This window comes from Callospermophilus lateralis, chromosome 5 (genome assembly GCF_048772815.1).
Source record: "Callospermophilus lateralis isolate mCalLat2 chromosome 5, mCalLat2.hap1, whole genome shotgun sequence".
NCBI lineage: Eukaryota > Metazoa > Chordata > Mammalia > Rodentia > Sciuridae > Callospermophilus > Callospermophilus lateralis.
In genome coordinates, this window is record NC_135309.1 from 46,487,401 (window position 1) to 46,515,281 (window position 27,881).

The 27,881-nt window shown below is 43.3% G+C and overlaps 1 protein-coding gene across 2 annotated transcripts in view; it reads right to left on the reverse strand.

Moving 5' to 3' along the window:
- Window positions 1-27,881, reverse strand: part of Mcc (MCC regulator of Wnt signaling pathway) — a 261,754-nt gene that overhangs the window by 58,140 nt on the left and 175,733 nt on the right. For both annotated transcript variants that reach the window (XM_076856650.1, XM_076856651.1), the window contains exons 5-6: window positions 18,183-18,346; window positions 15,927-16,133 (exon numbers count right to left, since the gene is read on the reverse strand). In XM_076856650.1, the coding sequence (XP_076712765.1) occupies window positions 15,927-16,133; window positions 18,183-18,346 (371 nt within the window). The remainder of the gene's footprint in view (window positions 1-15,926; window positions 16,134-18,182; window positions 18,347-27,881) is intronic.

Genomic DNA, 27,881 nt, shown 5'->3' on the forward strand with positions numbered 1-27,881 from the left:
CTGCTGCTACTGTAAGGGGTCCCCCAAAGCCACAAGGCATGTTAGTCTCATAGATTCGCAGCACAGAGCCAGCCCTGCTGCCAAAAGCTCTTCCAGGCAAGGACAGAGAACAGGCATACAGCCTCCTTCACTAAAAGCCACTGCCAGGCTTTTCATACTAAATGTCTGGGATGGCTCCACCCTGCTAACTTGGGAACCAAAAGTAATTGAAATTTCAATAATTCATCAACATATTAGAAGCCAAAATAGGGAAATTCCCCTGGAGCAAATTGCACTCAATAGTGAAAAAGCTCCAAAGTGCCTACTGCTCCCGGCTTCCGGGGACTGTGGGTTGATGGCAGAGTGTGCCGTCCTCACCACCCTACACGTAGCACCCGCCTCGAAGCAGCTCACACACTAGAGAAACGGATCCTGCCAAAGCCAAGTTGTACTGCTGGTGAGAGATCACAGAGCACGTTCTGGGAGGGCCTCCGACAAACCAAAGAACCGTGTCAGTGTGGATGTCTCATTATGCCAGATGGCAAAGGAAGGGAGAGGGCCCATGTTCCTGTCAGGAGAAACCTCCCTGGTGGAGACTGTGGATTTCAATTTCCACTGCAGTGAAAGTCTGATGAGGTCCTGAATAATTAACAATGTTAACATCACTCCAAAACCTAAATTGTGTCTGAATTGTACACAAAACCATCAGTGGCCTGTCCTCAGAATCCCAAGAGGCCTACTCATTTATTTTATTTATTTTTAAATACAAATGGTCTGGCACTATTCATAAAAATTTCATTGAAACTTTTTTTTTTGTACTGGCGATCGAACCCAGGGGCACTCAATCACTGAGCCACATCCCAGCCCTTTTTGTATTTTATTTTAAGACAGGGTCTCACTATGTTGCTTAGGGCCTTACTAAGTTGTCGAGGCTAGCTTTGAACTTGAATTCCTCCTGCCTCAACCTCCCAAGTCGCTGGGATTACAGGAGTGTGCTACCATGTCCTGCCCCTGAAACTATGTTTTAAAAACATTTCTTCTAATCACAACATCATATGAATCATATTCATTGTGGAAAACGTAGACAGTGAACATTAAAACAAGAGAGGCACTTACGTTCTATTGGTGCAGAGACAATGTTTGTGGCCGCTTGGCATGGTGTGCCAAATAAAATAATTCCTAAATCTAAATGTCCATTTTTACTTTAAAAGCTCTGGAGCCAGGGAATGTTCTGAAAACCCTAAAGAATGATAAACATGCTTATTTGGGGCTACGCTTTATTATTTGATGATAATTGTAAGGCAGTGGAGTGGGGGGTTCAGCTGGAGGGAGTTTAGTAAGCCTCTGCTGGAAAGACAGCTGCTGGATGGTTAGATGGCCTCCTCCCCCTCTTGATTTGGGGGTGGGGATCTCAATGAACTTACATGAATAAATACACAGAATCCAAGGCTACGGTCAATTTGCTGAGTCAGCTCAGCAAAGCCTGGGAGAGGCACAGGCAGGTAGCTCTCAGAGCACTGGCTTTCCTTCTTACCCACTGGAGTGCATTTTGTCTTCCAAAAAAGATATGTCCAAATTCTAACCCACAGTATCTGTGAATGCGACTTTATTTCAAAGCAGGGTCTTTGGAGATATAATTAAGGATCTCTAGCTGAACTCATTTTTTTATTTGGGCCCTATCTAATGACTAGTGTTCTTAGAAGAGAAGGAGTGGGAGACTGAGACACAGGGAAGAAGGTCATGTAAAAACGGAGCCAGGGACAGGCCACTAGTCAGGGAATGCTAGGAGCTACCAGAAGCTGGGACAGGCAGAAAGGGTTCTCCCCTGAGTCTTAGGGCTCACCCTAAGATGTCATGGCTCTGCCACTAACACCTGAATTTTGAACTTCTGGACTTCAGAACGATAAAAAGAAGAAATTTTCTGTTAATTTGAGCTACCATGTTTGTGGTCATTAATTCATATACCCATCTTTCATTGAAGATTTTTTACTAAAGGAAATACGTTTCTCTATCAAATGTATGTCTTAGAGTTAGACAATGGAGTGGGATAAAGATGGCCAAACCTACTCCAGGATCTGAGGACAGCCAAGAATAAAGGCAAGCCTGAGATAGGGACTCATACTCTTGGAAAGGCCATTCATCACCCTTCTTAGTCTTTCTCAGTTGGGTTCTTCAACAACAGGCAGGACCTGACCCAGGTTGCCACATTCCTCCTGAAGTTACTACATAGCTAGCATCCACCCAGACAAATGGAGGTTGTTCTTGGAACAGAGCACGGGAACTCTAGTAGAGTATGAAGACAGTGAGGTTCTTATCTTCCAGGGGCTCGGAATTAAGCAGAACATCACAATGCTCTGCAAAGGCTACTACCAAGGGGGTGGCAGTGCAGATGAGGAGTCTGCCTTCCCTGCAGCAAAGGTGGAATCCCCTCTGGAAGGCTGAGCAGCCTTCAACAAGCAAGTAAAAAGGAAAAGATGGTGGGGGGACTCTGGAGAGCTCAAGTAAGGAAATGACAGTAAGAGGCCAGAACTCTGCTTCTTCTTGGTATTTCTTTATGGATTTTATAAGAATCACTTGATGAGTAAAGACAAAACTGGAGTGAGGAGGGAAAAGTTGGTGAGAGCATTACTACTGGTTCAGGTGAGAAACAACGAGGGCTCAGACAGACAGTGAAGTGGGATAAAGATGGCCAAACACACTCCAGTGCCTGGCTGGACACACAGAACAGTTACCCTGTTTGATACACGGGAACCTGGTAGAGTATGAAGGTGAGATTCTTCTCTTCCAGACAGAACTTCCTATCACGACAGGGAAGTACAGTGGCACTGTCCGCTATTGTAGCCACTGAACACAGGAGGCCACCGAGCACTTGTAGCATGCCTACTGCCCCCAAGGAACTGAATTTTAAACTGCATTTAATTAAGTTCAAATGTAAATAGTTGTGCATGGCTAAGTGTCACTGTATCTGTCAATACAGTTCTAGGAATATTCAAAGAGGTAAAACAACCACCCAAACCTGCCACTGGGTGACTGAATGGATCATGTTTCTACTTAGCATAGGGTGAAACATAAGAAGGAGATGATATTTTCAGGGAATGTTGAATTTGAGGTAACCCATAGGGTGTGAGTGAGGACCTTCAGCTGACAATTAGATATATAAGCCTGAAGGAAGCAGATCAAGCTGAACATGCAGACTTGGGAAATCTGGTTATGGCTAAGGCCCAGGCAGCAGGGTAGGGCAGTGGCCCGTGCATAGCTGGCAGAAGCAGAGGGTCAGTGGAGGACAGGAAAAGGCGCAATAAGGACTGTGAGTTTGCTCTGCACAGTGAGAACAGAAAACACCCTATCTGATGGCTTTTCTTTTTTCTCTGATAAGCATGAGGGAGAGAATTAGCAGGTGCCAGGTATGATGACAAAGGAAGCTAGCTGACCTAGAGCCAAAAAGAGAAACAGAAAAAAGTAAAAAGCACGCTTACACAGCAAAACTGAGAGCTGGCTGGGTGGGCTCTTTCATTCTGGATGGCAGACTGAGTCAATGCGTGTTTTCTTCAAACACCAGAGACCTCATTAAAACCACAGTAAAGAATAAATTTTTTAAAGGATTAATACCATAACAGAGAAAAGAACGTGCTTTGGGCATTAGCAGAAACAGGACCTGGGCACATTTCTTAAAGGCCAAGTGGAAGGAAGATTCCAGCACCCATGGAGGAAATAGAGTGAAAAAATTCTGTGATGTACCTAAAGGGAGGCGCCCAATCTACCCAGGAGGATGGCAGGGTTTGGATTCCGCTTTGGCAGATGCCATGAAGGACAAAAAGCAGAGAAGCAGGGCTGCAAACAGGTTTTCAGAGGTCGCGGTTCTGTAACTGTATACAGAACTGAAAATTCCCAGCGAATGACAGCTTTCGCTGAGAAAGTCAACAGGCACTCCTCCTATTAAAAATGCACAGAAATGCTTCATTTAAAAAAAGGAACAATGAGAGGGGAATTCATTGCCAAGGTTAAAAGAAAGACAGTGAAATCTCCAGGTGCCAGGAGAGAGAACTGAAGCTAGAGAGGTTGGCGGGGGAGGGGGAGTGCTACGCCAGCTGCTGAGGCAGAGGGGGTGTTGATGGAGAGGGGCTGCAGATGGGGGTGGGCTCCTGCAAGTCAGGCAGTGCCCCTGAGCACCACGCCCTTACCCAAATAAATCCTGGAGCTTTCCTGCCCTGTCTGATCTGAAAAGTGGGTTGAAAGTGCCTCCTATAAAGCCAGAAGGCATCTCTGGGTTGTGCAGAGGAGACAACTCTAAGAAACCAAAACCGCAGACCTGTGGCACAGTTGGGTGTGTCATCCAAATGAATATTCTCTAGACATTGCAGACTTATCCATTAACACAGAAAACTGGGTTTTGCTAGGCCACCTACTGCCTTGGAAACTTAATTTGTAAATTGCCCAGTTATCATTAGGGAACTTAGGCGACTTCTGCTTCCCAAGACTGGGGACGGAGGACCACAAAGCTTCCAGACACAGAAAGACCACTGTAGAGAGAGGAAGATAAAATCAGAGTCAGCCACCTAAGGCAAGAGATGAATTCACCCCAGAAGAGGAAACAGCAAACTGTAAAGCACATCACAATAGATACATTTAGGATGCTTAGAAATAAAAGTATGATTTTCATAAAGAGTAGGTCTGTTCTGTTCAATACTGCTTGGCCAACGCCTCCACCAGAGGCTGATGGTTAGTCTTGAGAAAATCTGTTGAATGTTGCTTAAAAAAAAAAAAAAAAAACTGTCACCACAAAATCTAACACCTAGCTAGACTACTGTTAGTGTAGGAGGCTGAATAATGGCCCCCAGGGAGTCCTCGTACTAATCCCTGAGACCTGGAAATATAACACCTTCCACAGCAAACAGACTTTGAGATGGGGAGATGGTTCTGGATTACCCAGGTGGGCTCAGTCCTTAGCAGGGCCTTGGAGGAGAGAAACACAGTGCCGGTTTTCAAATGCTATGCTGCTGGCTTTGAAGAGAGGGAGGGGCAGTCAAAGAAGCAGCTGCCTCTGGATTCAGGGAAGGTGGGGAGGCAGACCCGCCTCTCACGCCTCCAAAGGGAGGCAGTCCTGCCTACACCTGGATTTTAGCAAAAGTGACACATTTTAGACTTCTGACCTCTGGAACCATAAGATAAGAAGCCACTAAGTTTGTGACAATTTATTACCACATCTGCAGCAAAGGATATAACTCTCAAGAATGTAGGCAACCGTCATGTGTGGACCTAAAAAATCTGATCTCATAGAAGTTCAGAGTGGAATGGTGGCTCCCAGAGGTGGGGAGAGTAGAGAGGAGGGAATCTATATACTCAGAGTAATCCTTATCAAAATATCAGAGACAGTCTTCACAGGACTAGAATAACAATCATAAAACTTATATAAAACCACACACAATAAAAGATTCCTGAATAAACAAAGTAAACTTGGGTGAAAAGAATGAAACTACCTGACTTCAAACCACACACACTACAAAGCTGTGGTAGTCAAAATAGCATGGCATTGTCCTAAAAACAGACTCACAGACCAATGGAACAAAACAGAGAGCCTACAAATAAGCCCACCCTTCCACAAAGGTGCTAAGAACATGCCTTGGAGATAGGACAGCCTCTGCAATAAATGGTGGTTATCAGAGGCTGGGGACAGAAGGGAGGCAAGGAGAGAGCAATAAGGAAGGGCTAATCATAGGTACTAAGTCACAGGAACAAAAGTTCTGCTGTGCTACTGTTCAGAAGAGTGACTATAGATAAGACTGAACTGAACATTTCAAAAAGAAGAAATGATTTCAAATCTTTTCACCATGAAGAAATGACGTTTACAGAGACAGATGTTTACCCTGACTTAATATTACACAACATACCTAAGTATTGAAGCATCACATCTTAGCATATAAAAATATACAACTTTTATGTTTTTATATCAGTTTTTAAAAACTGTAATAAAACATAAAGGTTAAAAAAGGAGGGGGTGGGTAAAAATAAAGACTGTCAAAGATTAAGAATTTATTACCCAGCCAGGCGCCGATGGTGCACGCCTGTAATCCCAGTGGCATGGGAGGCTGAGGTAGGAGAATCATAAGTTCAAAGTCAGCCCTAAGCAACTCAGTGAGACCCTGTCGCTAAATAAATTACACAAAAGGGCTGGGGATGTGGCTCAGTGGTTTAATCCCTAGTACTACCACCCCACCCCCAAGAAAAAAAGAATTTATCACCCTTAGATCTTTGCTAAATTAAGAACTTCCCAAGGATACATGCTCAAGAAATTAAACCAGAGAACAACAGGATGAAATAAACCAAGGTAAGCATCAGAATCAGCAGGAATGTAGTGGCATAGGAGATACCCTCTTATGTCACTGCTGAGCCAGAGACTGATGAGCCATGCCAGAAAGCCACTGGCAGGACTTGGTCAAGTCAAGAATACGCATACCCTAGGATTCAGCAAGCTCACTCTTGGACATGGATGGAATCCAGAGAACTGTCCACGGGACCAAGAAGGGGCACATGAAATTGACCACACCCTACGATGCTGTCTGTGGTTGCAGGAGAAGGAAGCCATCTGATGTGATGGCTGGTCACACTAGAAGCCCTTACTCACATCAGGCTAGATGTTCATGTAGCAATACAGACAAGTCAACCATTAGAGTGCCAAGGAGAACAAAGAGAGGGCCTTAGCCCAGGAACATTTCTGCAAATTAAAAACAACACACAAAACACCACATATCTTACAAGTACACACAAAAAATGGGGGAAAGATAATGAGTAATAAAAGCAATAAATAAATTCAAAGAGGGACCTTGGACAGACCAATGAGTATTCCTTTAACTGAGGGATATAATTAACTTATCTCTCTGCCCTTGCCCCAGGGCCAAATTAAAATAAAATATGAAAAAAGAAAGTAAGCAGGAAGACAGGAGCTGGGAGCCCAGAGCCAGGAGCCTGAAGATTAGGCACAGATAGAAAGTGGGATTAGGGATTTGGTGTTAGGGCTGCCAAACACCCAGGGTCCTGTGCACATAATTGGTTTCTGAAATGGCAGGAGCCTCCCCCAAAACTGTGAGCCTCGGGCAAGGGTATGACTGGGCAGCTCTGTGGGCGCTTCCATCTTCCAGGACAATTGGAGGCGCAGACAAGGCGACTGAGAAAGCTGATAAAGTCATCTGTGACTGTGGTTCACAGATGAGTGACAAGCAAGAATGAGAGGTGGCACAGGGTCCTGAGTGGGATCAGAGACATTATTATTACCCATCCAAGACAGAGTCTGTTCCGCTGGCGATGTGCAGCAGTGCACACAAGGTAGTTGTAATTTCAGGCAATTAGGTTGTAATTCATAATTTCAATGCGTCATGGAGCTGACTGTGAAGAGCAGATTCATGCTATAGAGGGGTGAGAATCACTAGTCCAGAAAAGCTCCACTTAATGAGTTTAAAGGCAGTTTGTTCCCATGTGGTTCTTGGAAAGCTCTCTCCTCCTGGTTTGTGGTAGTTTGCAGAGAACCGACCTCCTAATAGAGATCTCACATGATATTTCTTTGAGTCCCCAAATAAAGGATAAATCAGAATCAAATATAAAAAATATGTACTTGTTCTCATAAATCTAATCTACATGGTGTTTCAGGAAAGTGGTGTTTCATTGTTCATGGCAGCTGTCGATGGGTTGCAACAGGAGAAGGAAAGCAGCATTTCACCCCCTGTAGGTTTGACAGGTGCATTGCTTTCTCTTGGTCTATAGCCCACTACGCTACCTGGATCCCATATCAAGACGGCAGCTTCAGGGAAAAGGTCAGCACATGGCTGTCTTCCTCATTCCTTAACAGCTCCCAACAAACGGAATCAAGCCACTTCCTCTGTGGCCAAGATGAGCCTTAAGCAGCCTCACAGGATGGGGAAGCCAGAGATGGAGAAGCGAACACTGGTGCCAACAACTAGAACAGTGACCTCATGGCAAAGGTGTGGTAAAGCCCTCTTAGGGTACCAGGAAACAGTTTCCAGAGGAGGTGAAAGAACCACAGCTCTGAGGATTCTCTGCCTTCAGTCCTACTTAGAGCTTCCTCATCCTACAGAGAACACGCTTTGCTGGACTTGAATCAAGTTGAAGCCATGCCTAGATAGCTCCTTCCTGGAATGTGCTCACTGTGCCTTCACTTCCCAGTCTTAGAATGCCAGGAAGGGGATCTGCGGAGCTCTATGGAACTAGACAGCTGTGTTACTATAACAGGATGGTTGCCTAACTCTAGTCCGCATGGAAGGGTTAGAATGAGGAAGAGGGAGAAGAGAACACAGAAAAGCGTCCAAACAACAGAACAGTGAAAACTGCATCCCATAATAAGGCTACCAGCGTCTAAATTCTGATACCAAGAGCTAATACTAACACAGCCCCAGGCAAGAGTGTTAAAACTTCTGTGGGACTTGGCATCTCCATCTCTAAAATGGTTACACATCAGGACTCTGGTACAGATTAAAGGAAATGTGCATCAATCGTTGCCCATAGCAAGTAAGTGCTTGAAAATGTTTAGTGTTATAATTTAGACAGTGAGTCCTGCTTTGCCCTTTAGTAGTGTGTATTTTTAGCACAAGAGGGGTTTGTTCAGCCTGAAAATGTTCAAAGGATGTTAATGTTATCAACACTATTAATGTAGTTTTAAAATAAACCTACTGAGCTTGTGTTGGTAACTAGCTCCCAGAACACCTGTTCTGCACCGGGTGAGTGGGGAGCTTGGTGCTGTGCCAGGCTGTGCCTCCTGGTCTTTGCAACCCCCTGAGGCTTGTGCCCTGCTGGATCCACTATCCCACTCTAGTAGGCGACACTGGTAAGTGGGCAGGATAGATTCTACACAGCAGGGTGTCACTTGGGTATAGGTTCCCAAATGCTAGTCTGTGGGCCCCAAAGGAACAGGCCAGGCAGTGACAGAAAGGCCTTGGTTCTCTTTCACTGCCCTAGAAAGGGAGACAGAGGGGACAACTGGAGAGGCTCTTGGCCCACATCCAGTGTGGGACTGGAGGACACTACCTTTCCCTTTCACGGAGACCAGCTGGGATGGGAATGGGCTGGAGCCCACACCCTGGTTGCTGGTTCAGTGGCTTGTGGTAGGGACCTGGGCATGTATTCCCTGAAAGAGCTCACCAAGGACTCGGAAGCCGAAATTTAAAGTCAGTTCAAGATGGATAAGATAGATGAGAATGCCTGTTTTCCTGGTTCTGACTGATTGATTGACTAACGTTTTGCAGTACTGTAGCTTGAACCCAGGGCCCTGCATGTGCTAGACAAGTGTTCTGTCACTTGGCTACATTCCAAGCTCTTTTATTTTATTTCGAGACATGGTCTAAGTTGCCCAGGTTGGCTTCTAACACCATCCTCCTGAGTCACTGGGATTATAGGTGTGAGCTATCATGTCTGGCAGGGTCTCTGATTTCTATCAAGCGTCTCTGGTATCAGGATCAAAGCAAATAGTTCAACGGTGTCAGAACATTTATTTCTCAACAAATATCCATGTGCCCTTCTATGGGTCTCAGTCCCTTTAAAATTAGGTGAAGCCATCGGTCTAGTTCTGGCCCAAAGGTAATGAGCAGAAGCCTTGAAGCACTAGGGTAAGACCTTTCAGGTGTGGTCTTAGGTGCTGGGCAGCCAACAACCTGGACTCCTGAGTGAACATGTGGAGCAGAGATGTGTACCTGTCCCCAGTCCCATCCTGGACAATGGTGCAAACAAGGAATAAGTATCATACCACTGAGATATGGAAGCCAATCAGTACGGCAGAATCAGTTTTAGTCCAACTAATCTACTAGCCATACAATGGGAGAGCCACCTGACGCCCCCATACTGAGGCTGGGTGGGGCCACTGGAGCCACACCCTCTCCCTCTGGGCTCCCTCTCACTGGGCCAGATTAGGGCTGGTTTGTATGAATCTTTCATGAATTTGAACCTAGCTAATATCACAGGCTCTGTCTCATCATATAAAGATATTCCTAAGAAAAGATGAAACCAATAAGAAATGAACAAATGTTCCCTAATGAACAAAAGAGAAAACAATTTTACTGGTTCATGAATATCAAACTGTTAAAGCTGAAACTGTTAAAGCTGAAAGGTATAGATCATTCTCCATAATCCATACATCATTTTTTTTTTTTAATACCGGACATTTGACCCACTGGAGATTTTATACTGGGGTGATTTACCACCAAGCTATACCTGTAGCCCTTTTTGTTGTTTATTTTGCAACAGGGTCTCACTAAGTTGCTGAGGCTGGGACCTCAAACTTGTGATCCTGCAGCCTTATCCTCTGGAATCACTGGGATTACAGGTGTGTGCCACTGTGTCTGGCCATACTTCATTTTTGGTTTGCTAAACTTGAAAAATAAAGAAGAGTATGAACGAGAGAAAAAGCAGGGCTGGGATATGGCTCAGTGGTAGAATGCTTGCCTTGTATTCATGAAGCCCTAGTTACGATCCCTAGAACCAGCAATAAAAGGGGGGAGATGGGGGAGCAATCATATCCTTTCACTGCTTAGATTTAGCCTCTGTTAATATATTGACATATTAGTGTCCTGACTATTTATCTATATATACTTCTATACATGAAAAGTTATACAACTACATAAACATATTCACTTAAGACTTTAAAAAACATTATAGGAAAGTTCAAATCTCCTTTGACCTACACTCCTAGGTCCCTTGCATAACTATTATTATGACATTGGTTTATGTTGTTCTGGTCTATTTTAAATATTTGCACATACCCACATATAAATACATAGTAAATATATATTTACATGTAAATACATAGTAACTATACGATTCTGTCTTTCTTCAAATACAACAGTGGTGGGAAGAGTATGAGGGAGGGAAGGGAAATGGGAAGAGTTTTCAGGAGTCTGTAAGAGTTTCCAAGGTAAAGCAGATGAGTCTGTATTTAACCTACCTAAGGTCACAACAGTTCACTGCTGGAAATATCTTCACTGTGACTGATTTTTAGTTAAAAATATCTCAGACATACTGAGTTAGCATATAACAGGAAACAACGTGGACAGAGCAAATGGCTGCTTCCAGTAGAGACAGATTCCACTCTGGGCACATCGATTTGGCATTGTAACACTCCTAGTGAGAGTGGATGTAGATGTTACAGAAAAAAGCACATAATAGAGTCCTAGATAATCACATTAAGTAGCCCCTTTGTTTTCGTTCAGATTCTCTTTTTCATCTCCTCTGATATGGCCTCTAATCAACATGTGTCCTTGGAGATACTGAAGGTGGATTAGAATTGGTGTTTAGATCTAGTTAAGTTTCAGCAATTGGCTCCAGTCAGGATCTCTGGAGGAACCCTGGCAACATAGAGAGGATGCTCTCCTTAGCTGCTGAGTTCCTGGGACAAGTGCTTGACCATGTGCCGCACACCTGGCTGAGCAGAGCGTCGCTAAGCACCCCTCAGCACAAGGACCTCTGCTGCATGAGGAAGACTTGGGAAGATGGTGCAGCCCATCATCTCTCCTGACATAATCACAGACCTAAAATTAAGTGTCCCACAGGAGTCTAATGACAGGATCGGTACTTTGAAAAGCTTATGAAAAAAAAAAAGTGTGGAGAGAGAGAGACAAGGTGTGGAGGAAATTTCTCCCTTCATACTTACACCTTTCCTGTCATCTCCTTTCCCAGCTTCCTGTTCCCCAAAGAGGTTCCATTGCCAGGAATTTGATGCTACTTTCTATTAAAGGAGATGAGGTGACAGGGAAGGAAAGGGGCTCTGAAGCTCTATGGAACTTTGCTTGTCCCTTTTCTGGCTGTGAAGCCAAATGGCAAATATTTAAATATGCAGAGTCTGGAGTCCTTGCTTATACTTTAAGAAACTGTGAACCAGGTGCTTCTATTTTTATTATGTAGGTCTATCAATGCAATCTTTCATAAATACAATCTTGCATTTAGATATCAAGAATGACTGGTTCCTTATCACCAGTGGGAACAGGAGCCTCCCATTCCCAACTAAAATCTTTGGGGAGCCAAGTTAATATAACAAACATGAAATATTTTTACAAGATTTTGAGGGGAGATGGGGAAAGTCAAGAGGAGGAAATTTCAGACTAGGTTAACTTTTATTTGGTTTAAAAAAAGTGTGTGTGTAGACTCTTGAAGTCACTGTGATGTTAACCAGAGTCAGAGCAAAAGCCAGACCCCATGGAGAGGCAGATGGAACTCATCCTCAGACATGCTGAGAAGTCCCAGGAAGAGAACGGGGAACAAGGAAGGAACTGTTACCGCCACCTTATACTATGAACATGTGGAACTTTCTGAAGAGTATCTACAAAGTCTCAGAAGGGACTTGTGTGGCCTATTTATGTCCAAGTCCATGATTCCATGAGACATGGGTTCACATGCCTATGGTCACATCAAGTTTGCTTTGCCAAACAGATGAGGGAAAACATTGGATAATTTTGGCTATATAGAAGTTAGCCTAAACAATTTAGGTTAAAAAATGGATGCAGGGCTGGGGATGTGGCTCAAGCAGTAGCGCGCTCGCCTGGCATGCGGGCGGCCTGGGTTCGATCCTCAGCACCACATACCAACAAAGATGTTGTGTCCGCCGAGAACTAGAAAATAAATATTAAAAATTCTCTCTCTCTCTCCTCTCTCTCCTCTCTCACTCTCTCTTAAAAAAAAAAAAATGGATGCAGTAGGGAGAAGCTGGGCCCTGTTATTGACGCCCCTCCTATGAGTTCCCAGAGCACTCTCTGTGTTCACCATCCCTACCACTCAGCATACACCATTTTGACCTCTTGACTTGGCTGTCTCCCCAGCATCCCTTAACCAGTCATGGTGTTCTGTCCATCACTCTGCCTGACACAGAGATGACCAGCCTTGTTTATGAAGTGCATAAATGAATGAAAGAAGAACAAAGTGCTTCCTTTCTAGAGTAATTAACTCCACCTTGCTTGGATTCAGCCTGTTTCCTTAAATGTGGGGAAATAAGTGGTTATATTACAAAACGTTCAGAAATAAATTATTATTTCATTTAATAATGAACTGAGACCAATAATAAAAATTGTCTTCCTGTTGTTTCTTAGTTACTGCTCTGCCAAATAGTCCAATTTGTTAACTGACTACATTAAAGATCTGATTTAATTAAATCTTGAACAAGGCTCAGAAGACCTAGAGAGAGCACTTTGTTTAATTATAGTTGGGGGAGGTGGGGAGCATCAATCCTATCGATCTGGTCAGTTAAAATTCTATGAAATGAATGTGGGCAAAGGAAAAACAAAAAAAGCTAAGCCCCAATTAGTTTCAGGCCACTTTGATGAACTATGGACTCAGAGCTGCCTCAAAGCGCAAAGGCAAACTAGCCATGAACTATGTAAAATCACAGAGATGAAAATGGAATTGTAGCTCAGTTATTCTGCAAACCTACACATCATGACAAACAAAAGATAATGCTAATCACAAAAGGTAGATCCCTCAGGGAAATGAAATATACTGGGTGGGTGAAGTCTTCAAGGACTTAAAGTCTAGTAAATCAGCACTGAAAGGCATCTAGAAAATTCTTTTGAGAACCTCAATTGCCTAGAAATAAATCTAATTCATGGGTAAGTATACATATCCCATAGGACATTACTAGTTGAAGACACAAGTTCCTTAAAGTTTTATTACTGGGAGGTAAATGAACTACAAATTATGTAAATTTATATAAAACCACATTAATGGCACAAACTTTAGTAAACATGATCAGAAGAAACATTTTGTGAAGAAACATGTGTGCTTGTGCACATCTATATACTTACAATATATTCAATGCTCATGTTAGAATTTTTCAAACATCCAAAGATTCTTATTAAAAATAAATAAATAAAAAGATGGCATGAAACTAAACTTTCCACACCATTCAACATATAAATGTGGATTCTAGCCCAAACAACTACCACTAATTCTAATTTTTTGAGTATTTACTATATGCCAGGCACCGTGTAACTACTTTATTAGTATTAGATAATTTTCCTGCATTGGGTATTATTACTATTCCCACTTCATGGCAAAGTAAACTGAAGTCCAGGGAAGTTAGGCAATTTGCTAGACTCACAGGGACTTTGCAGGTCAGGCTATGACCCCATGCAGTGTGGCTCCAGAGCTCTGGTACACAATGTAAATTCCTCCACACCGTTCTGTTCTTAATGCTGACCTCCAAAGTTGAAGAAAACATTGGAGGGGTGGGAATTGGCATTTTTTTTTTCTACAATCAAAAGCTATTCTGCATCTTAGTAACCCAAGTTAGAGAAGGAAATTTATTGTAAACCACAATATGTAATTATATCTAAGACCAACATTTCCTTCACAAAACATGCACCAACAGAATACACACACTAAAAGCAAGCAGATACCTAATTAGGATATTAGTCATAAAGATCAGAGAGGGTAACCCAGGAAATTACAGGTGGCGTAGGCCTTAGTGCTAAGTAAATTTCATCGAGTTCCCCAGATAAAGCCTTTGCTGACTAGGATGATTCACACGTGCTGATACAAGTTTGGAGAATGGCATTTGGTAAAGCTGGATACTGAAAATACGCTTAATGCACAAGAGTTAAGATAAATGATGTTCAGATATAAGAGGTAGGAGTGCTGGCTCTTTAATCATGACATTAGGCATAAATGAGGAGAGGAATGGTGTTGGTAATATTCAACAATAGTTATCTCTTCTATATTCAAACAACAAGAATATCTGCATGTGGATTAAGAACAAAACCATTTACACGCCTGACCTTATTGAAGAACAAGTTACTTCCAAGGTGTTCTTCAAAGATTAGAGAGAAACAGTAATGGTGAAGGTTGACGAAACCAACTAGATTTATTTCCCCCCCCTCATTCTACTTGATGTGCAAAATTACCATTCAGAGCATGACTCGAAAGTAACAGCCTAATATTGCTTAGATTGAGAAAGAGAGTAAAGTAGGTCTAGTAATTCAAAGTGAAATTCGGAGGGAATTGTTTCTGACTGAAGAATCCATTGCTTCACCCCCAGTCCAATCACAGATAAAATTCACAGCCAAGCAAAGACGTACTTATGGGTCCCTACGGGGTAAAAATGGCATCTTTAGAATACTGAATGCTTTAACAATTCTATGCTAAAACATTTCTATGATGAAACATCAGTACCTTCAGCAAGGGATATATGTCTTCAGCAAAGTAGTTCTCAAACTAGAGCAGGCAGGCCCTTAGGTGAATACAGAAATCAATCAATCAATTTCTCTTTCCCTCTCCCACAAATACACACACACACTCTCATGTGTACACACACCCACAGATATGCATACACAAATACACATAAAGACACACATGTACAGATACATACACACACATACCTATATGGTTATTTTAACTTTAATAAGTTTATGCTAGAATATGGGACATTTCACATTAGATTTAGCCATAAGTGACAACAGATACTAAGAAGTTAAGCAAATTTTGTAGAAAAAAATTGAAAGGGGAAAATTCAATATTTTTTTTTCAAATTATAAAAATATTATTAGACTATCTTTTTAAAAATTTTTTTAGTTGTAAATGGACACAATACCTTTATTTTATTTATTTATTTTTATGTGGTGCTGAGGATTGAACCCAGGGCCTCACCTGTGTCAGACAAGCACTGTACCACTGAGCCATAGCCCCACCTCCTAGACTATCTTAAAAGAAGCACATTTTAATGGAGCTTGGAGAAGTTGTGCATACCCAAGAGAGTAGTTTGAAGAAAATTTCTCTAATTTTATCATCTACTTAGGTTTAGGATTCCAGAAAAAGGTGTTTCTTAAAAATCTTATCTCTCTGTCTCAGCATTTTAAAACTACTTTCTAGAATGACTTCATAATCAGGAAAGGCTGGTGATTCCAAAGACTAAGAATCCATGAAATTTTGGCTGGGACAGGCCACACTGAGCTGGCTGTGGTGCTCACCCTCCTCCGGAGCCGGTCGCGCTCTTCCCGGATGGCGTTCATAGTGGCCTTGGTCCGGTTGAGTTCCTCCTCTTTGCTGCACAGCATGGCAGTTAGGCTCTCGTTCTCTTCCCTCAGCCCAGCCAGCTCCTTCTCCCACCGGGACCGCTCTTCAGCCAGGTTGGGGTACAGGTCCCGGCCAAGCACCCCTTCGATCTCTTCAACTGTCTGCAAAACATGGCCACAAAGAAAAGTCATGTTCGCTATCTTGGAGAAACGGGATGGGAAGAACACTGGCTGCACAGGAGCCACTGAACCCAAAGAAGGGGGCTTAGAGCCACTTCATTGCACATGGGGATGGTGACCAGAGACATCCCTCCACCATGGTCCTCTCCCCAGTTTCAGATGAGGCTGTCTCCTTGCCTGGGTCCTGGTCTGGGTTACCCCACCATCCCCAGAATTAGGAAAACATTGTCCCTTTCTGGTGTTTAAGTCAGCATGGTGCTAACCACCACCAACATGCAACCATTGATCTCCTTCACTTGAGTTCCAGAGTTGGCAAAAGTGCCATCAGGAAGCAGGACAATTACTGATCCGGGGGATGCGATGACAAACGTGAGGTGGCAAACTGCATGCAAAATCTAATTGGAAGTTTCCTAAATTACAGGCTTCCTGTGTGCCAGCTCAGCAATAAAACAGGTCACCTCAACCTTTCCCACTTTCAGTGCCACATAAGAATTCAGATGGTGCAAATGAGGTTCAGTCCCAAGATGTGAAAGTCAAAAATAAACCTCAGTGACACAGAAAAGAGGAAGCTCATTGTGGAGGTTTCTCAGACAGCAGAGATTTAATTAATAAGGTAGCTAAGAACTAAAAAATATTAAAAATAAAAAGAAAGAAAAAAGAGAGAATCTCTTATTGTATTTGAAGGGTTATTAGAAATTCATTTACAACAGCATTTAGTGCAGAAGAAAGATACATAAAATTAGAAAAGGAAAAAAAAAAGAATTTATCCTGCTTGCTCTCAGAAACTATTCATTCACATGTATTGTCCTTTGTGAAAGAAGCAGAGGCCAGTTGATTTCTAAACAGAAGGGAGAATTACTGGGCGGTTGCAAAAGGCCAAGAAGAGACATGATGAGAAATAGGTTTCAAATACTAAAACGCCTAGGAGCCGCACTCAGAGGCTCACACTGGTTCCCTGAGGAACACAGGTACCCAAATCTTGATGCCACGTTCCTCATGATCTGCTTTGTTTCTCCTTTCAAATCCAAGACTCTTATCCTAGTTGGCTATGCTCCAGGCCCTGCTATGTCCCTTGCTAGTTAGTAGAAGTCCCTGGCCTCCTCTTTTCCTCTCAATGTGGAGGCTGGAGCTAGTACCCAAGATGACATTGCCATCTAATGTGGAGCCTGGAACACTCCAGACAAGAAACACCAGTAAAAGCTTCTCCTCATCCCCAACCCCGCCTCATCTATACATTTCCAACTGAGATGAAAGAGACAGAAAGCCAGCTGTGTTATAAACAGACACCATGCTGTACCTTGAGACAGCACAGTTCTTTGGGGGAAATCAAGGGTTCTTGTTGACAGAAACTTGGGCCTAGATTGTTCCTTTGTATAAGATCCTCCCAGACTTCTAAATCCGAATTGCTAGGCCTAGGTCCCTAAGCTATAGTGAAGTAATATAAAGACACTTGAGGCCCGGGATCAGCTGGACTTGTCTTTCCCATTGTCCAGGATGAGTTTGTGCAGATGCAGCAGATTCTCCTCACCTGCTCCTTCTTCAGCAGGAAGATGAAAACATGTCAGAGGTGTGGCTGAGACCCAGCTGCATTGTGCAGGGGATGGGATGACTCAGTCAGGTGCTAAACCTTCCCCTTTGTCAGCAGCATAGATTGTTAACTCATGAAATCGTGTTCTTGAGGCCTTAAAGCTCCAATAAAACTTCCCTGGTAAACTTACAAATGCTCTGTCATGAACCGTGCTAAAATGATATAGCTGGGTGCTAGTAATCTAATCATTTCTAAGCACACCATCTCTTTTATAGAAAAACCAGAGATCTTGACTGTCAATATCATGGCTTTTTTTTCCAAAGTCATTAAGCCAAGCAAAGATTGGTAGGGCCCCTGCTTCTACCTGGTGACCCAATCTCTAGCATGGCTGTCACTGAAACATCCCTAACAGGTATTTGAGACAAACATGCCTCCAGAGTGGATTCTGACCACTCCCCTCACATAATCTGAGACCGTCCGGCATCGGGTTGAGGGAAGCCCACCTTAATAGCCAAGTCGCAGTGCTCGCTGGCTGTGGTGAGCTGCTCGATGTGCCTGTCCACCTCAGCCACCGAGAGGCTGCAGCTGCTCTTCTTCCTGCCGCAGACAACGCTCTCCAGCCCCGTCAGCACCCTCTGCAGTTCTGAGTTCAGGTCACTGCAGTTATCTGTGGGTAACGAGGACAGACATGGTATTGAGCAGACAGACTGGCAACACAGGCACTCTGTGGGACAGCAAAGGAGCTCAACATTTCAAAGCTCAACAGGACCAGCCTCCCCTCAGGGCTGCCTCTGAGGCTTATAGCCAACTTGAAGCTCTTTAGAAAGGAGTCTCAGGTCCTACCCATTTTCTAAATAGCTACACCATCCTGAATTTTCCTGCCTTTCACTCAAAGGCAGCCACATCCAGAGTTTCTTTACTAAGAACACAGAAGTGCCTCCCAAAGGGGCTGTTGGCATTTCAAAAGCCTTCTGGTCAACATTCCTGTTCAGCCAGCGCTGACTCCCGAGTTTCAGCTACAAACATTTCCTAACTTTACTAAACAAACAGTTCAAAGCCTCAGAATGAGCAATGTAGTAGGCATTTTTGAAAAACAGATACTGAGCCAGGTGCACAGATACTGGCACGTGCCTATAATCCCAGCAATTTGGGAGGCTGAGGCAGGAGGATATCGAGTTGGAGATCAGTGTGGGCAACTTAATAAGACTCTCAGCTTTGGTGAGGTCCTATCTCAAAATTAACAAAACAAAACAAAACTGGGAATATAGTTCAGTAGTAAAATGCTTGTGGGTTTAATTCCCAGTACTTAAAAAAAAAAGTTGAGAGAAAGTTCTTGCCCCCAATGAACTTCAAATCTGGGCTCCCCCACTCCATACACCAATCCATAGACTTCATCTTTACAACTTAATCCATGTACTTTCACCAGGGGAAAAAAATGACAAACTTCTTACAAAATTCCATGTTGTTCTCACTGCACCAGGGCTCCATCAGCATAATTAGGAAAATATGAATATTTCATTTCTGAGGTCTACAGTCTGGAGTTTGGAATTAGAAAGTTCTAATTATTTAATTTTTGATTTAGTGACCCTGGAGATTTTATGGCACAAGGGTGCACTGAGTTGCATCCCTTTTTAATTTTTATTTTAAGATAGGGATTTGTGATTTGCTAAGTTGCCCAGGCTGGCCTCAAATTTGCAGTTCTCCTGCCTCAGTCTCCCAAATAGCTGGGATTACAGGTGTGCATCATCAAACCCAGTTTCCAATAATTTAATCTTGATTTAACAATCTCAATTACTTTTACTGCCAGATATCCAGGGCCTGGTCAGGGAAGGAAAATTTATAACATAAGCTAGTTATCTTGGAAAATAACTTTGTTGGGGGGAAAATTCCCTTTAAGTCAAACATAAATGTTTTAATCTGTTATTTCTGATTCTATAAATGACCACACTACTCAATTAGTGTAGCAAAACAGGTGTTAATTACATGCAATCTCTCAAAGTATATCCTTTCCCTACATCCCACCTGATACTGGTATGAAAGAAGCGTTCCCTGCTCATCACAGGTCCTATGCACTAAAGTGGTCAACTGGCATTTGGTGCTTACCTTTGGAAGACTTCAAGAAAACTCTCAGCACGAAAGGAACAGGATTTCTCAGGATATTTTAGCCAACCTCATCTGGTTATAAGTTAACTCTAGACAGAACACCAGCTTGAAGTTTTCACTCCAAACAAGGCATGGCAACTTCTCAAACTTGTTCCTCCCTTACCTCTCCCATCTCTGTGAATGGCAGTACCACCCACCAGGTTATCGGGTCAATTCTGAGGCACCCGTGAGATCTTTTTGCCTCACATTCTAAATGCAATCCATTTTTTTGACCACAGCCTCCAATCCAAAGACTGACCTCCTCCTACCATCTCCACTGAAACCACCCTGCTTCAAGTCACCATCATTTCTCAAGGGGACCAAGGTAATAACCCCCGACCTCCACTGCCCACACGATAGCCAAAGTGAGCCTCTTAAAGACATAAATCAGATTATGTTCATTTCCTAGTCCAAATTGTCCAGTAGCTTCACACTGCCATTCAACTCAAGTCCAAGTTCTTACCAGAGCCTGTAACACTCTGCATGATCAAGACACGTGGCCTATCCAAGCTGCATTCCCTTGGAAGCTTTTATAAAATCCCAATGTCCAGGTCCCACCCCAGAACAATTAAATCACAACCTCTGCAGGTGGGGCTTGAACACTGGATTTTTTTTTTTTTTTTAAGTTCCTCAGATAATTCTGCAGTAAAGTCAAGGTGAGAACTACATGTCCTCCTCCTGGTATTCCGTATGTTCTATTCATACTTCTAGCTTTCTCTTTGTCCTGGGAACATGCCAAATTCTGGTCTGTCCCAAGGGTTCCTTTTCCTTTGCTGTTTCCTCTGTCTAGACTAATTTCCACACAAATTATCATGCAGCTCTCAGTTCAAATGTCACCTTCTCACCAAGCCCCTCTCTATCTAGAGCACGGTTTCCATCTACCTCTGCTTCTGTTCCACTATCCTGTTTTCTTCGTGGCACTATCAGAGAAGGATGTTTGATCTTCCTTACCATTGTATCTCCAACATGGGCATCAAATACTATTTTTAAATGGGAAAATATAAACACTACACATCACTCTACATTTAAGAGATAATTGCCGGGTGCAGTGGAACAAGCCTGTAATCCCAGCGACTCAGGAGGCTGAAGGAGGAAGATTGTGAGTTCAAAGCCAGCCTCAGCAGTTTAACAAGGCCCTCAGCAACTCAGCGAGACCATGTCTCTAAATAAAATATAAAAAGAGGCTGGATATGTGGCTCAGTGGTTAAGTGCCCCTGGTACTCCCCCCCAAAATTTTCTTTTAAAAGACAATAATACTAAAAAACACAGACTCTCTCAATAATAGCATGTTCTACATCAGCTTTGTGCTTTTCTTCTTTGTTATGGATCATACCCTAAGCTGCTAAAATGAGGAAAATCATCACTGTAGAGGGCCCTCTGTATACCAAGGGCAGGTATATACCACCAGTGAGAGGTAAAGGGACCCAGGGGGTGCAGAGCAGCACACCCCAGTGACCACAAAGATCAGTTGCCCTCAGGTGCAGGTTTCCTGTAGCCCTGAGCTGGAGTGAACACACATCCCTGAACTGTTTGTACTATTAAGCACTTATAGACAGGATAAGGAAGAAAAGACGCTTCCCTTCAGTCACCCCGCGCTGACTTCCCCAGCGCAGGTCCACCTGACACAGCAGTCACATTGGATGTGTCTGCGGAGGGATTCTCATGGTGGAACTGCAGGGCCAGCAACCAGGCTGATTCCTGAGGATGTTGGGCCACAGGGAACAGGAGGAGGGACCAGAGATCCAACTAGTATTTCCATTCATTCTATAACCAGACAGTTGCTGAGCCCCGGCCTCAGGTTGGAAGCAGAGTTCAAAGATGAACAAGAGACTGTTCTCAATTCTGAGAGGTCCACAGATCTACAAGGGAATTGCTGGAGCCCCTTCTCTCAGCTGCCTGTCACTGCCCTGGGAAATACCCATCAAGAACACAGTGCAGATACAGGACGGAGGCAGAAAGACATGAGGAAGGTACTGAAGTCAGCACCCAGACTGTAAGAAGCTCACAGGCATCCACACTTCAAACAAAGGAGGGCTACAAATATTTTCTAGGTCTTAGGAGGAAGAATGTATGCAAATATCCTTGTTGGCTGGTTAACCCCACATACTCCAGTCTGTTATCCACAGAACTCTGCACCGTGGCTTCATATAAAACCGATTAATGATCTGCTCACACTTGGTCATCCTTTGCCATTGTGCTGGTTTGGTGTCTCACAGAAGGATGAGGTGGCCAGGCTACCAGGAGCAGATGAGCTGGGTCCCCTGTCAGAGGTACTGTTACATGACACCAATTGCTTGCCACCGTCCACCCGCATCAACACTGCTCCATACTGTGGACTTGTCTTTCACGGTCTGTGGAACATGCTTCTAAACACACCCTTAAAGCAAGTTTTAAACTCCTTCCTTTGGCTACAGTGCCCTGCATAATTATGGCCCCTGCCAGAGACAGGGCCTCCAACACCAAAGGCTGAGTCTCCACAAAAGACCAGAGGTGACATCAAGAGACCAGAGGGAATGAGAGAGGCCGAGACAAGGAACCAGGTTATCCAAGCAGGGCAAAATGTGCCTGAGAGGTGGCATTCGCAGCGACCCAGATCCTGAAACAGAACAATGATCCTTTGGTTTAGTCATCGCGGGGAGATGTCTTCAAGGAAGGGTCTGAGGCGTTCCTGGAGAGAAGGGGAACTCACCCCAGGACAGGGGCGTTCTTGGCCTCCGCAGAGGAGGAGCATGTCAGCACAAACACCAGTCAGAGGCTTATTTACAGAGGCAGATACACATTCAAGGGAGTATGCAGGTCATCTCGAGAATGAGAGAGGAGCTTTCAGGGTTCTCAGCTCTTCTTTTAAAGGAAACTTGGTGAGGGGTGGGTACAGAAAAGCATGCAGAAATAATAGTCTGGTGAGCTCAAGATGGTTTCCAGTGGTCTAGTCAATCTCTGGATCCTTCGTCTGATACGCTCTCATTCTCTGATCTGTAGGTAGCACTGGAAATCTCTTAAATTATATGTTTCTTCAAATATCCTATCTCTTTATCTGTTTATTAAGGAATTAATTAGTGGTTCATAGGTAGATTTACAGATTTCCCAGGAATTTGGGGGGCTGGCTTAGCAGAGACAGGCCTGGAAAAGCATGTGGAACTCCTGAAGAAAAACCCTCGTACTTCCTTTATGTCTCTACCTATTGTTTTTTTTTAAAGAAAGAGTGAGAGAGGAGAGAGAGAGAGAGAGAGAAAGAGAATTTTTTTGATATTTATTTTTTAGTTATCAGCGGACACAACATCTTTGTTTGTACGTGGTGCTGAGAATCGAACCCGGGCCGCACGCATGCCAGGCGAGCGCGCTACCACTTGAGCCACATCCCCAGCCCGTCTCTACCTATTTTTATGTCTTCTATCCTAACCCAGGTTGGACAGGGCTTTCGTGCATATTATCCTAGTCCATCCCACTAGGTCGGGGTGCTAGCTGAGGCTTAAGGACTTGGTTACTCAGGAAGGCTGCACAGTAGGTGCACAGAACAGCTGAAACTATAGCCATGGCCCCCTGTGGTCAGATGATTTCACCACTGCAGCTGGAATAAGGATCTCTGGGAGTACAAGTGCAATCTAGAACACTGCAAGCCTAGCCACAGCCATTGTTTCCCAAAGGAGCCAAAGGAGGGACAGAAATCACAATGAAATGAGGAATATTAACTCTGAGTAGATTCTGAAAAGGTACTCTAATTCCTAGAATAACCACTAAAAAAAATGATGCTAAGAGGAATCATTGAAAGATAATAAATAAATGAAAATTCTAAAAAAAAATCAAATAAGCCAAAAGGAGGAAGAAAGGAGAAAAGAACAAAAAAATCAGAAAGGGGATAAACAGAAAACAAATAGTAAATTGGGAGACCCCAGTCAGCCATATCATTAATTACATTAATGGTTAATGGATAAAATACTCCATAAAAGGAAGATATTGTCAAAATGGTTTCAAAAATCCATATAGCAATTTGAATGACGAACACACACACACACACTCACACACACAACACAGAAAATAATGTTATCAGTGGCAACGTGGAAAAATTGGAACCTTTCTGCATTGCTGGTAGGAATGTAAAATGTTGCAGGTAGGGAAACCAGTGGTTGTGAGAAAGTTACACACAGGAGCTGGGGCTGCAGCTCAGTGGTATAGCAAGTGCCTAGCAAGCGTGAGGCCCTGGGTTTGATCCATAGCAATGCAAGAATACCAAGTTGAACATAGAATAGCCATGTGATTTAGCAATTTTACTCCTAGGCATTCACCCAAAATAATTGAAGGCAGGGATTCCAATAGATGATTGTACACCAATGTTCACAGCAGCACTATTCACATTAGTCAAATATGGAAACAATTCAAGCATCCACTGACAAATAAATAAACTAAAGGGTTACATACACAAACAGAATATGCATTGCCCTTAAAAAGGGATGACATTCCATTACATGCTACAACAAGGATGGACCTTGAAAACCTTATGCTAAGTGCAATAAGTCAGACACAAAAGGGCAAATACTGCATAATTTTACTTTTATGAGATATCTAATAGAATAGGCAATTTCACAGAGACAGTGGGATGGACATGTGGAGGTTAGGGGAGGCAGGAGTTATTGTTTAACAGGTATATGTTAGGTACAGGTTATGCTAGGGAGGATGAAAAAGTTCTGGACATGGAGAATTCTATGAATGCACTTAATATCACTAAACCGTTCACTTAAAGATGGTTAATATGAGCCAGGCTGAGATGCATGCCTATATAATTCCAGTGACTCAGAAGGCTGAGGGAGGAGGATCACAAGTTTAAGACCAGCTTGGGTAACTTAGTAAGACCCTGAATCATAAAATAAAATAAAAATAAAAAGGACTAGGGGAGCTGGGGTTGTGGCTCAGTGGCAGAGTGCTTGCTTTGCATATGTGAGGCACTGGGTTTGATACTCAGCACCACATAAAAATAAATAAAATAAAGCGTTTGTGTCCATCTATAACTAAAAAAATTTTAAAAAGATATTTTAAAAAAAAAGGACCAGGGATGTGGCTGAGAGGTTAAACCATCCTGGGTTCAATCCCCAATGCCATAAAACAATAAATAAATACCATAAAACTATAAATAAAACAAAACATAAAAAGGACTAGATATATAGCTCAGTGGTAAAGTAATCCTGGGTTCCATTCCAAGTAACACACACATACACACACACACACACACACACACACACACTCACGGTTTAACATGGTTAATTTTTTTATACTTATACACATACATGTATGTATATGTAGCCACAAACATATATAACTTCTATAATAATAAAATAATAAATGTATTTCAGTGAGTAAAATGAGAAGATAAAAGCAATAAGTATGTTTGAAACAGAAACCATAGCTTTACAAAGCAAAATACTATAGGAGGTGCTGCAGGACTTACATGCTTACAAAGGATTTGAAGAAAATTGTTCAATTAAAAAATGTTTTGGAGACTGGGAGAGCAGGAGAAATAAGACCTCAAGAACTGTCGGGAGTCACTGACTCTTTAACATTCCAGCCTCCCGGGCAGGAGCTCCAGTGAACCCCTGGGAGGGAGGCCCACTCCTCCCTTCACCAGGCTGTGTCCACGGGAGAGAGGAGGTCCTCTGTTCAGCTGCACTTTTCTCTTTCGTTTATATTATGTCTCTTTCCAAAGAAGAATCTGAGGGGACTTTTCACAAACCACCACAAAAAGGGGGCGGGGGAACACAGCACCTGGGACTGGGGAAATGGCTGCGGAAGCAAATGGAGATTAACACAACTTTCTGAGGCCAACTCTTCCATTTAGCTGTGAGCTTCCTGGCAGCCAGAGCAAAAATAAGTTATCTCCTGTCAGAAAGGAGAAAGCATTTCCATTTCACAAGAGAGATAATGTTTTTTCTGGCAATTGATGCTGAAAGAATTGAGGAACATGGGACTTCACGGGACATGAAGCAATGTGACTGTCAGTCCCCTCAGCTAGTTTCACATTTATGTAGATTTCCTATATATATTTTTTTTTCTTAAACTAACATTCACTTAGAAGACATAGACCATAGAGCACAATGTCAAGAAATTTTTATGTGTCTGCACATCCGGCAGGGTTGGGGTGTCAGGAATGGCCCTATATAAAAAGCAAGTTTTGAAGAATTGTCACCATTTAAAAGTCATTAGGATTAACGGCCGTTCTTGTGAAGTTCTAAGGTCTGGCAGTGTTGGGCCCTTCTGCACTACAACAATCTGCCGTGGAGCAGAGCAGATCCCTTCGGACTCAGCGAGTGTGTCCAGGGTGCTCCAGCCCACCTCCTGCCTGGCTGGCTACTGCCCAGCCCCGCTGGAGTCTGCAGCACCTCCTATAGTATTTTGCTATCTTCTCTGTGTGTGACACTTCCCAGTTAGGCTTCTAGAGAACACACAGCTCAGGTTATATTTTCCTAATGAGAACTTAGGGTCTTAGGTTTTTATATTGCTGTCTGAGGGAAGGCCCATATACTTTGGAAATCAGGAAAGGAGGACATTCTTGGCTACAAAACCTAAAGAAACTCAAGAGCAATCTTGCCCATTTAAACACATCCTAGTGGGCAAATCTGGCTTTCCTCTTTCTGTCTCAGGACCAACCATGCCTATGCCCCAAGGTGACACCATAAACTATGCCAGAATTGGTTCATTTTGAATCAGGTATTAAAAATTGCTGCTATTGTTTTTTAAACCCCTGGAAAAAATTCTAACCCACATAAAGTGTAGCCACGTGGATTAGGTGTTAAAAACTATCCCCCAGTCTCCCTGATGGAGAGACTGGGACTTTCATTCACTGGATGAATTTGCTCCAACATGTGATTTCGGATTCAAACAGCACACACTTCTGGGATTTGGTATTCGCTTCACAGTTACTGGTTAGGTATTTGCCCAGCTCGGAAGCCTCTCGTTCTCCTTTTCCAACAGGTCTTTTTTTAAGCTTTGCCCTGGAATCTTGTTTCCCAGGAGGCATCTGATCAGGGTATCACATTCCCCGTAATCACCTACTAACCAACACACAGACCCTGGCAAGTCCAGCCCTGGGGAGCAATGACTCCCTTCATTCAACACTGTGTTCCCAGAGACTCCCAGCGCTGGGTCTGGAGTAGGCGTTCGATTTACACTAGATGAGCTGAAAGCATAATAGAAATGAAAGGCTTTTTATAAGCCAAACTTTTTAAAATATCAAGCTTTTGTTGCCTACTTCTTAATCAAGGATCATCAAATTTAAGACATCTCAAATGACACATCACACCTTCTAAAAGGCAGAAAGCTTTCAATTAAGTTCCTGGAGGTAGAAAGCTGCCAATGAAGTAAGAGATATTAGCTACAGTGAATTTGAGCCAGGCTAAGAAACAGAAGTGGCTGCAGGCCTGCTGCAATGCGGGCGGCAGCAGGAGGGACCGTGCACATCACCCTTGCTACCTGCCAAAAGCCAGTCCACGCCACCCACTTCTCTGTTCTGACTGGGCACATATCATGCCTGATAAAGCAACTTCAAGTGGAAGAAATCTGGCTGCAGGTGGAGTTCAGAAGTGGAGCACGTGCTTGGTAGGTGCAAGGCCCTGGGTTCCATCCCCAGCACCAAAAACTAAAACAAAGAGTGAGCTGTAAATTCTTTTAGCATCAAAGCAGACTTTCTGAAAAGAGGCCAGACATTACATACAAGGAATCTAACACGTCGGATTCTTCTGTAACTCCAAAGCCGCACCCAGGGGGGCTGCTGCTTTCTTGTTAGCAGTCCTCTGCACTTGGCACACGGCAAGGCGCTCCCACCAGGAATTGACAGAAGCAGAACAAAACAACATAGATTCTTTGGCTACTGGGTCTGAATGCCAAGGAGAAAGAAAGTATCCTCAGAAGTTACCCCCTGCTTAATGCCTAAAATTGCCTGTGACTACCTAAGACAAGAGGATTTATAAGAACAATGCCATTGTAGTTTTAGAACATCTCAACATCACTAACAATGGCACTAACTGGCATCAGGAGCAACTTGTTGCAACATGGGAATGAGAACATATCATCAC